The sequence below is a fragment of the Mobula hypostoma genome, chromosome 17 (genome assembly GCF_963921235.1).
Source record: "Mobula hypostoma chromosome 17, sMobHyp1.1, whole genome shotgun sequence".
NCBI lineage: Eukaryota > Metazoa > Chordata > Chondrichthyes > Myliobatiformes > Myliobatidae > Mobula > Mobula hypostoma.
The window spans coordinates 34,379,242-34,391,801 of record NC_086113.1 but is presented as its reverse complement, the minus strand read 5'-3'; the positions used below and the strand labels follow the sequence as shown (position 1 = coordinate 34,391,801).

At 39.1% G+C, this 12,560-nt stretch overlaps 1 protein-coding gene across 1 annotated transcript; it reads left to right on the top strand.

Annotated features, from left to right (window-relative positions):
- Window positions 1–424: 424 nt before the first annotated feature.
- On the top strand, window positions 425–2,281 carry foxq1a (forkhead box Q1a). The gene has a single exon (XM_063069343.1). It carries the CDS (start codon window positions 692–694, stop codon window positions 1,658–1,660), a length of 969 nt encoding a protein of 322 aa, XP_062925413.1. The 5' UTR covers window positions 425–691; the 3' UTR covers window positions 1,661–2,281.
- Window positions 2,282–12,560: the final 10,279 nt, after the last annotated feature.

Here is a 12,560-nt window from a genome sequence, read left to right as displayed (position 1 = left end):
TACTTGTTATGTTTACAGTTTAACTGGGGCTACTGGAGTGCTGTAGTATCTTGTTCCGCACTCCCTTTCCACGCCTCTTGGTTTATTTACTGTAAAATAACAAGAAACAACCTGAGTCAATTTCACACTATTCAAATCATACAGCCGCCCTGGGCGAATCCACACAAGTGCAGGGGGGGGGGATATGTAATATAAAGCACAATTTCAAAATATATACTTATTGAAGACCCTCTCCCTAAAAGTATTCCGAATGTATATTCATAACAATATTAATCAAGAGCTATCCGGTGAGCGGCGGGATGCGGCGAGTGAATTGATGATTTTCTTGGTGATTCAAACCTCCCCCCGATGTGTGAGTTGGACGGCTCGGATACTGATATTACACAGGTCTGAGCGAGTCTCAGGAGATTTAAGGGACTTGTCCCTGACAGTGGAGGACTACCTGGGCGCCTGGAACCTGACAAAAAAAAACAATCTCAACTGAAGGCGATCTCCGCTTTCCATTGCTTTGCGAAGACAACGTTACCAACATCGCGGTGAACGGCAGCTTGTCTGAAACAGAAGCGAAACCATTCGTGCTAATTGTTTTATTAACATAAAAGGACTCTCAGTCTCGTAGTGTCATTGATACCTGTGGTACTCAGCCGGCTTACGGAAATCACTGTGAGGGTAAATAAAGCACAAGCCGACTATGAGTTTGGAAGATTTCGAGGAGAGGGGATTTGGGAATAAGCCCGGTGAGGTCTGCAGCGACTCAGAGGGGAGTGTGCCCTCTCCCCTCTCTGTGGAAGAGGAACTGGGATCTGATGGAGACTGCGTTGCGAACAGTCCGGTACCGACTAACTCGTGCTCCGAGGGCAAATCCAAGACCTATACCAGGCGTCCCAAGCCCCCGTACTCCTACATTGCTCTGATCGCCATGGCTATCAGGGACTCGGCTACCGGCCGCCTCACCTTGGCCGAGATCAACGATTACCTGATGAAGAAATTCCCCTTCTTTCGAGGCACCTACACCGGCTGGAGGAACTCAGTCCGCCACAACCTTTCTTTGAATGATTGCTTCGTCAAAGTGCTCCGTGATCCATCCAGACCCTGGGGCAAGGACAACTACTGGATGCTGAATCCAAACAGCGAGTACACGTTCGCAGACGGAGTCTTCCGCCGCAGAAGAAAGCGCATTGGCCGCAAACCTCTCAAGGAACCGGGAGCGGGCGACAAGCACGTGGAGATCATGCCCGGAGTTCTTTCAACAACCACCAAGGAGGAAGGATCCCCTGCCAAGTTTTCCAGTTCGTTTGCAATTGACAGCATCTTGAGCACACCTTTTCAAAGGCAAGAAGACAAGATGTTAGAGGCCAAAGTGCCGTCCAATGCTGGAAGACTGTTCTGGTCCAGCAGACCACTGATTACATATCCGATCCTTTCCTACCCTCCCGCTGCCCCAGCGCCACCGCTGTTCCCCATCAGCCCCGGCGCCACGTCCGTGCTGCATCCCTACAGCTTCCCAGTGTCAGATCCAAGCTTGCTGGAGCACCAGGCCAGCCCTTTCTCCACAAAGTGCTATCAACACAAGATTCCCAGCTCGGAGACTTTTTCTTGCATCGGGGTGCCAGCGGCGGTGCATCCAACTCCCTACCATCCCTACAAAATCCTCGTTTAGAAATTTTAAAACACTCCAGGTGAAAGAGATATGGAGTCTTATATTGTGCACTTTTGTTTGTTTAGCCTCCCATAGAAAGAACGTTTAACCGTAGCATCATTAAGAACCCGAGAAATGCTTCGGTTCGAATATTGCTTGCCGAAGTATTTGCCTGTTGTTTTGTATATCGACGAAACCAGTTATTCTGGTCGTTATCAAAAGGACCACTATATATATATATATATATATATATATATATTACGGGGATTATAGTAAGTTATCAAACATTTTTAAACAGTTAGTGAAAATGTGAGATCAACTGGGTATCATCATTTCTGCCGCTAACGATGGCATCGCTGCGTGCCAAATAAGTAGCTATGATGTTTTTTAATACGGAACTATTTATAACTTTGTTTTCCAAACAAGAAGTAACAGATGGGCTATAGAAATTTTATTTTGTGGTTTTAAATAAATCTTGTGCAGAATATTACTGACAACGCTCGAATCGGGCGAATAAGTTTGATAAATCTCAGAACTGTTACTAAAGACGGGACCACTGCCAATGTAAGCAGGTGATTTTCTGTGTTATCCTGTTTTATGAAGTGACGCAATTAGCGTTATATTTTCGAATAAAAAGCTTTGATAATAAATACTATGTTTGTGACGTATAATGATTTGACAGTCGATCGATTTCGTAGCTGCGGTTTGTAAAAGGGAAATCTTATTAAAGTTAATAACAGGAATCGGATTCGCGTGAGAAATCATTTATAAACGCCTGTGCGTGTTTAAAAGAGAGATCAGATTATGAAATAGGCTTGTCTAGAAAGATTTGGGGCGGGGTCAAGCACTTGGGAAAGTCAAAGCAGGTTGGTTACATCTTAAAACAACTGAGGTTTTTTTTCAAAGGCATTCTGTATTTAGACTACTGTACATCAAATCTGTAATTAATATAGGCAAATTTTGTTTTGCCTTTTACTGAATAGTTCCGTGTGATATCATGCATATTTTCAATCATTTTCACAAACTTAGTTGCCACTTAAAGTATACCCTCTTAGAAGTGACCATTATGTTTGATTTAAATTACTTTAAATGATCACGATCAGTACAATACAAAAATACATGGTGCCCTGTTTACTGGTCGTATTTAATTAATCTCAAGTGTGAAAAATCGCCAAGAGACGCATGGAACATTGAACTTCTTACAAAGTACAGGGAGAATTCTTACAGCATTCAGAAAAGAACTCGCTCACGCGGTAATAGAAATTCTGGAGATATTTTAGGTAAATTTGATTGTATCAGAGCTTAATACTGATGTATTTTTCCCAAATAGTGGAGGCGATTTTTGCTGATCAGTGAGTTTTGCTGAGACTGTATCATGGACATTTTAAGCTCACTTTACGGTGTACACACAAATCGAGGGCATGCGGGCAGTTACAGGATTTTTCGATAAATTTTATTTTCCTTATATCAAATAATACATTCTTAATCATTTGCGCTCAGAACCCCGAGTTAATGAGTTTAGAAAATGTATCGCAACTTCGAAGTCTCTAGTGCAGATGATCCACATATACTATTTCAATGTAAGAACGTCTTCCATAGACCAATCCTTATCTCGGGCGGCTGCATTTGTCTTACCGCGGCACTGCTGGGTCCTTCGGGTGGTGTGTTGCATCAAAGAATGCTGCACGGATATTCACACAGTGGACAAAAAGGCAAACATTCCTTTAACAATGACTAAGATATAAACAAAAAAATCTGATGTGAGATAATCATCAGCCCTGCTTCTCTCCGGGTGCTCTTTGATTTGCACAATATTTTCTAATTTTATTTCAGGTTTCTGGTATCTGCCAGATTTTAATGCTTTTTCTTTTATTTGACTAAGTCGCTCGGCAAGCTGAAATCTATTAGCATCGAGATCCTATGTTGACATAGGTGCTAAACGTATATTTTTCACAAAACATTTATTATTACATGTATGACTATCGGTGGAAAGCTGTGTTGGTAGTGTACAGCTAGCATAAGATTGAAAAGCACACGAACATAAATGTATTTTCTGAATAGAAAACATAAAATGAGTGCTGGAAATGCATGCAAACCGTTTCTCAGACAAACATAAGTCTAGTGTGCAGAAGTATCTATTTGGAAAAGCGCCTCAAGTTGCATACTGCCTTCCAGTTCATAACCATTTAGGTATTCTCCAATTCGGTTACTGGTCTATCTCGTTTAACCACTTCTAAGACACTCCCCTTACAAACACTGAGAGACAGCAAGAGTATTAGCGTTGGATCACTGCAACTGAATGTAAAATAATTCATTGCTAAAATCCCACTATTTATCTTACGTTGACAAATAAATCTATTCGTCGAATAATAAAATACGTTTCGCTTAGGTACGACTGAGTGCAATACACAAGCGTGAGAGGAACGGAACATAACTACTGAAGTACAGCCGAGAGCGATGTATTGCACTGTGCAGGTGTTCGGTTAGACAGCAGGGGTTGCGTAGGGAACTTTGAAATTTGGACCTTGGATTCTGTAACTCTCCTGGTCTAGAGGAAGTCTTACCGAGAGCCACAACGGTTAGTCAGGATGTTTTCTCGAGAAACCTGTTTTATTAATAGTTAGGGTATTGACGCGGTGGATGCTTTAATAAATGTAACATCTAGCCTACAAATTTAGTTACATGCGATTTTGAAAGAATTGAAGTAGTTTAATCAAAAGAGCAATTGTTGAAAATAAAGTTGCCGTGATTCTGTGCACCTGACCACAGCTTAAAGCACGTACCTATGAAAGAGAAGCTGGAATTCTTTTAAATAAATTGTTTTTTATACTTGTGGTGCCTTGCGCACACGCAAAGGAGGCTTTCGGCGCCAAAGGAATGTTTAATCAGTCACGGGGAGGTCTAGTGATGTCACTGCTGGCACGAAGACAGACATCAAGTAATTCTGCTGCTGAGCCAAACGGCATTCGTCACAACTCAACCAGGGCTGGACCATTTATTTGACCTTGCTCGTTTTAAAGGTCATCCTTGACAATTCCCATTATCTTGTTCCAACTATTTTACTTGCCTCGCCCAGATGGTTGACACCTTGCTTTGAAGTCAGTTGTTGTTCCCTTCCACCTCCGTCAAGAAACCAAAACACCAATAAATACAGAATTGTTCCATGCAAAATGCGGTCGAATCTGATGGAAATTTGATTAAAGCGTCTAATATAACCAAACCAAAATGCCCCAAAGTAACCGTTGAATCAGCATTCAATTCTCCCTCTTCTTACATTGACCTTCTGAAGATTACAAAAATATTTTAACAGATTTTAGTTCGTGAACTTTCTGACCTATTTGAGGAGCTCTGTGAAATTCCACGGATCAGCAAAGATGTCACTGCAGCTGTAAAAATGTAACTAAAACGATCAGCCCGCATTAGAACTAACTCCAAGGAATGCCCATCTACAGATTAATAGAAGGGGACTGGAATTCGTGAAATCTTACACAAATACTTTCCTTCAGTGACCTGGTACTGAGTTTTTACACTGAGCGTAGAAATTTGGGTTAATGAGGCTTGCACAAAAAGAACTGATCTGACAATGGGCAGGACTTGAGACCCTGTGTGCATTGGTGAATCGTAAACTCACAACAGAGGCTTGAAACGAATGAATCTGGACTGAATTCAGTGACTTGTTCAGGAAGGTTGTACTGTAAAAAGTGTCTTTTGGGTTAACATGCCAATAAATTTGTGTCCCATTTGCTTTCTCACCTAAATATTTGATAAGCTATTTTAAAGAAGAGGATATTATTCAGGTGTCATGCCAAATACAGCTTTCTGATGAACGATATTTGCATTTTTGCATTGTATTTTGGTGGAGCAAAATGCACAAACCTTCTGATGCACTTTGCATATTACAACACAGAAAACATTTCAAATGTTGGCTACACCTCACACTAAAGGTGTGCAAAATTATAAAAGGTATAGTATAAATACAAATCTTCTTTTACAAACAAGAGGAAGGATATCCAGCTTATTAGTAAACATTGAAACACTCAGCTAGTCAGGCAAATGTGAAAAGAGAAACAGTCAGCATTTCAAGTTTTTGTTCCTTTGTCAGAACTGGGAGAGGATCTGTCTTAGCTGATGTTGGCTCAGTTTTTTTTAATCCTGTTTGTATAAGTCTACCTTGCCAGGCCGTTCCCACAGCCTTAGAATTAATGGCATTTGCAGCGGCGCGAAGGTGTAGCAGTTAGCGTAATACTATTACTACACTGGCGACCTTGGTTCAATACCACTGCTATCTGTAAGGAGTTTTGTACATTCTCCCCGTGCCCATGTGGGTTTTCTTCAGGTACTCCAGTTTCCTCCCTTATTCCAAAGACGTAGTAGTTAGCAAGTTCATTGGTCACATGGGTGTATTTGGTGCAGGCTTGTTGGGCAGAAAGGCCTGTTACTGCACTGTATCTCCAAAGAAAAATAAAATATATTACACCGGCCAACAAGCGTAAAGTGTTATTAACTGAACCATCAAGCCAATTCTAGTCAGTCTATCACAGACATTTCCTTTGTTTCATTGTCATAGTCATAGTCATACTTTTTTGATCCTGGGGGAAATTGGTTTTCGCTACAGTTGCACCATAAATAATTAAATAGTAATAAAACCATAAATAATTAAATAGTAATATGTAAATTATGCCAGGAAGTAAGTCCAGGACCAGCCTATTGGCCCAGGGTGTCTGACCGTTAAAGGGAGGAGTTGTAAAGTTTGATGGCCACAGGCAGGAATGACTTCCTATGACGCTCTGAGTTGCATCTCGGTGGAATGAGTCTCCGGCTGAATGTATCTTGCATCTCTCCTTCACCGTTTCTCCTACTGAAATTAACTCTCCTTCCCATGTGCCTTAATAAAAAACTGAAAAGGCACTGGTCTCTGTAGTCCCTATAACTATCAGATATGCTGCTCCCTTAGGAGCAAGTGAGAACCATCTGCCTCTTTAGCATCCATTAGCTACCTTCCCCTGCTCTTGATAGCTTTATCTGATGCTGTTCTTGCTTGACCATTAAATTAATTAATTCATCAATAATTTTACAAGTTTGGACTTAATAATTCAATAATTTTAATTCATCAATATTTAATTTGGAAAATTAATTTTCCATAGGGAAATAAAATTGATTTGTCTAACAATAAAATGCCGAACAAATTTACCAGTCTTTGACAGTGTGGATACGTAATCTATACCTGATGTGATTACAACTAGTGCTATGAATTTTACCACTGCATCAGATACCCTTTAGACAGTGACTTTAGCCTAGAGCAAGATTATAGGTTTTGGCATAGGTTATTTCATATTTGCTCTTTTAAAAAAAATAGACAGCAGCATACTCAGCAGTAAAATAAAAGTTATAATTAGAAATTATAAGCAGTCCCTCAGTATTGTGCTAGCTATCTATGGAAATAATATGCTTTCTTGTGGAATTGGAATTAAACCACAATTATCTGACTAAGAATCCAAATTGTTACTTTATGTAACTTCCCAAATCATTTTTTGAGGGAGGACACAGTGGAGCAGCTGATCAAGCTGCAGCCCCTTAGTGTCAAGAATCTGAGTTTTAACTCTGAGCTCTAGTGCTGACTAAGGGGAGTTTGCACATTCTGCTGTAACAGTGTTGGCTTTCTCCAAGGTATCCCAATTTCCTCCCACATCCCAATGCTGTTGGCCATTATAAATTGTCCCTGGTGTGTCATTGCTGAACAAAACCAGGAGCATTGATGCAACTGTGGAGCAAATCGGTTACAGGACACATTAGTGGGGAATGCTTTGACTACTGGCACAGATTTAATTAATGGACTGAATGCCCTTCTTCGAAGTTACATGGAAGTATGGAATTCAGAATAATATTTAGTGGACAAAATTGCTTTGCAGAAGATAACCGTACATATGAGATGATCTGATCCCTCAAGAATTCCACCAAAAAACAGGTATTCTTTAATCGGCAGGAATATTTAAGAACAAACAATTCCAATGCCTACTTCCAATAATAACACACACAAAAATAATTGATGGCAATTTTTTGATTTGTGAACTTCCAGATCTTGGTTTTGTTCATTTGCAGCCAGGATTATTGCATTTGAGTGTTTGGTCAGCTTCAAAAATATTATTTGGTTTATTGAACTTTTAAGGAAGACTTGCAGTGGTACTTCCTATCCTAACAAATTTAAAGGTATTCAAAATTTAAGACCTAACAAGAGTGTGCTTCACAAATAGGTAACTATACCAGAATCCTATTCCCATTTTTGTCAGATATAGCTTTAACACTCCATATTGCCTCAATAACCCTTTGGTCATCTAATGTCCTTAAATCTGTTCTTGGTGTTTCCTTTCTTCTCTCTCTATGTCATTCTAAAATCTCAATGTTACCTTAGGCACATAATGGATCAACTACTACAGATTTCCTCCCATCATTGTTTCCTAACATTCCCTGCACTCTGAATTTATTCAAATATTATTGATTTTAATTTGACAACTACTAGGGAGGAGCTCTATCCAAAACTTTAACTTCTCCGCTCTCTCTTCAGATGCTAGCTAATCTGTTGTGTGTTTCCGATTTTTATTATTCTACAATAAACATTTGCATTTTTTTCTTTCGTGCCAAGTATATCCATTTCTCAATCATAGATTTAGCCATCTTTGCTAATAATTTCTTTGTGGCTCAATCTATTTTGTCAACAAAACTTTGGTAAAATGCCATTTGCCAGAAACCATGTTCATACCACATAAACACAACTTCTGCCAACAACTAACTCAGAGTTACCATGAAAATTACTAGTGCATGTAATACAAATGTCATAAAAATGTAGTCAAAGTATTCTCCAAGTAACCACTGCAATTAATTGCTTACATCAACTTCTAAAATTGTTAACAATTGCTGAAGAATGAAACTTGTGCAACAGAAATGATTTGTAGATTTTGGATTTAACACACAGAGTAGAGAATTTAGCTACAGTATACTACTTGGTTTAAATAATATAATTTAGAAAGATCCTAATTTTGATGGTCAGCTTGTGTTGGACTCTGAGGTTATAGTCTTTGGGGCTTCCATAGTTTGGAAGTGGAATCAACAACTGATTGTTATGTGGTTGCACTGGGCATATATAGAGTAGGAGGACAAAATTGGATTCCTGTTATCTCCAGAGCAAAAAAAAATATGGCAGTTTATGTAGAAAAAATGGTAACTCTGGCAGGGAACCAGGGAGCAGTTGTCATCTGTGGAATTGTACTCCCACATGAGTCAATGCCTTCAAGGGAAGAGGTGAAAAACATAATTGAAATGGGTTATGAAATTGTGGTTCAATTTCAAGTTTCAAATTACTGCATAAACTATTTTCACTTTGCTCCTTTACAATTTAACCTAAGCAATGCAACATCTTACTCTCAGTAACTCAATTAGAGCTACTAACCTGCTGTTGTTTTATCACAGCCTTTAATTCATGAGTACAGTCAATATTCAGGTCACAGCCAACAAAATATATGAACTTACTGCACAGCAAACAATGTCAATATGTGGCATTGAGTTGATTAGGGTCTGAAATTTCATCATTTGAGTTTGAATTTGAATTGACTTTATTAGTTACATCCTTCAAATACATGAGGAGTAAAAATGTTTACGTTACATCTCTATTCAAATGTGCAATGTGCAATTATAATAATTTATAATCAATATTATGTACAACAGTATAGCTAATATAACATAGAAATACTGCATCAGTATGAATTAAGCAGTCTGATGGCCTGGTGGAAGAAGCTGTCCCGGAGCCTGTTGGTCCTGGCTTTTATGCTGCGATACCGTTTCCCGGATGGTAACAGCTGGAACAGTTTGTGGTTGGGGTGACTCAGGTCCCCAATGATATTGCAGGCCCCTTTTACACACCTGTCTGTGTAAATGTCCTGAATAGTGGGAAGTTCTCATCTACAGATGTGCTGGGCAGAGTCCTGCGATTGAGGGAAGTACAGATCCCATACCAGGTAGTGATGCAGCCAGTCAGGATGCTCTCAATCATGCCTCTATAGAAAGTTCTTAGAATTTGGGGGGCCATACCAAGCTTCTTCAACAGAGTGTGGTGAAAGAGGTGCTGTTGTGCCTTTTTCACCACACAGCCAGTATGTACAGACCACGTGAAATCCTCGGTGATGCTTATGCCAAGGAACATAAAGCTGTTCAATCCCAGATCCACTGATGTTTCCATTCCTCCTGTAGTCCACAACCATCTCCTTTGTTTTTGTGACGTTGAGGGAGAAGTTGTTTTCTTGACACCACTGTGTCAGGGTGATGACTTCCTCTCTGTAGGCTGCCTCATTATTATTTGAGATTAGGCCAATCAGTGTAGTGTCGTTAGCAAATTAAATTAGCAGATTGGAGCTGTGGGTGGCGACACAGTCATGGGTATACAGAGAGTAAAGGAGGGGGCTTAATACACAGCCCTGTGGGGCATCTGTGTTGAGGTCACAGGACACTGATAATAGATATAAATCACTTAATCCTGTCTTCACCTAAGTACCTGAGCTCTCCTTTCTGTATCTGAGAAACATCTTCAAATCTTATTCTAGGATAACTCACTTGATGACATAGTGGTAGAATTAGTAGCATAGTTTGTAATCATACCAGGAATTGACTATATATTTATACAGTCAAGCAATGGTCCTTCTGTACTGATTATTTATGCACCGAATAAAATCAGCCTGAGGAAAAATGCCGATATGTCATTTTAGGTTAACAAAGGATATCTCAGTTAGAGTATTACTGAGAAGGACAGCAGACATCAAACCAATGTGAGTCTTGTCTGTGTCAGATTAATACTGTGATCAGTTCAAGAAGATGACCAAACAGAAGATCCTGCTGTTCTCTGTACTATTACTTGCTTATAAAACAGAATCATACAAGAATGCTGCAATTTGTTTGATTAACCATCATGGCCAAAATTAATTTTGGGTTGGAAGGCCACTTGGTTTATCTTGCATGATACAGTATTCCAATAATTACTCTACTGATGTCTCTTTATGAAACAATAAACAACACAATTCTTCAGGCCTATTCAGGCAATTACTTCAAAATAGAGTTCAAATCTCATAATGGTTAACACTTTGAGGCCATAAAGACTTAAGAAGTAAATTTGTTAATCAACAATGTACACTAAAGGGACTTTTTAGTAGGTTATTAGGAAGAAACTATAATTCCAAGTGGAAATTCATATTTTAATTTTGCTCCTACTTTTCAAATAATACAAACACAAAAGCAGAAAGAGTACTCAATGTAGAGGTAATAACACTAGAACAAATGTGAGAATAGTTAAGATATAAATTGTAGCTTTTGGAAATTTTATATCATATTTCAAATTATTTAAAGAGCAAGATAATACTTATTAGCTCTACCAATCCTCCATCTGTTTATTAGATTTTGCTCTGCATTACATTCCACAAGCTACCAAATTTTGAATCATTACAACACAACTAGCCTCTAAAAATATAAATTTCAGACTATATCATAAACCACATTTTCATTGTTTATTAAAGAAGGGATTAAGAAAACAGAACATAGAACATAGAACAGAACCGCTCAGTAACAGGCCCTTCGGTTCTTGATTTTGGCACCAATCATGATGCCAGTCTACAGTAATCCCATCAGCATGCAGATAGTCTGTATCTCTCTATTTCCTGCCCGTTCATTTGTCTGTCTAAATGCTCTTAAATGCTGCAATCATATCTGCTGCTACTACCAGTTCTGCCAGTGTGTTCCAGGCACCTATCATCGTTTGCCTCAAAAAAACACCCTTCCAATTCTCTTCCTCTAACCTTAAAGCACAATGCTCACGAGTATTTATCATTTCCACCCTGGGAAAAAGATGCAGCCTATCTGCCCTATCTACACCCCTCATCATTTTCTCTCCTTCTATCAGGTCATCCAACCCCCACCCTCCTCAGACTCTGATGCTCCAAAAAAAAACAATCCAGGTTTGTCTAACCTCCCTTTATAGTTAATACTTTTGGATGTTACTAAAGCAAAGGAGATGATTAGGAAAGGCAACACCAACTTCAGCTAATTTTTTGGAAACAGATAAACTTTTAAGAAACATTTTAGGAATCTTATGGAAGAGGCCAGAGTAAGGCTATATAATATATCATGATCAGAGCATGAAAAAAAATCTTGCACAGAGCATTGAGAAGATAAGAGTTTACCCCATGGAACTAATGATGTGTTATTTCCTTTATACACCTGATGTATATGTGACCTTAAAATCAGTAATGGTGATGATGAGAAACTTTTTTTTGAAATTAAACCCTTGCAATTTTTCCATCTTTAGAATGGAAACACTCTTGCCTCAGGAATTTAAACATGGAAGAGTTTCAGTCTATCTGCCAAAGGTACATAACTCTCAATAATCTGGAAATAGTTCATTGAAATAGTAATTATGACAGCTTCAGAGAATTATTGAGTGGCCGTAGCATGGAAGGGATCTATTATCCTGTCAAATACATACCTGTCCTTGTAAGAACAATCCAGCTTGTCACATTCCATTGTTTGCTCCCCAATGCACTTTTCAGATACACAAACACCAGAAAATCTGCAGATGCTGGAAATCCAAGATAACACACACAACACACTGGAGGAACGCAGCAGGTCAGGCAGCATCTATAGCAGACATCCCACCCTGCAAAAACTCATTTCAGGGAGGTAGCACCCCCAACCCCCACAACCCCATATTCCCTCCCCCCACTGGTCGACCTCCAAGGGTGTATGTAATATTTTGTTTAGTGATTTTGTCTAATCTGTAAATCAAATTGGGTATATACAGAAAATATGACATTAAAATATGTACTTATATTATATTATCATGTTTATTCTATTACAACTTTAAGCAAGTCTACAGGGAGTTTGGGTC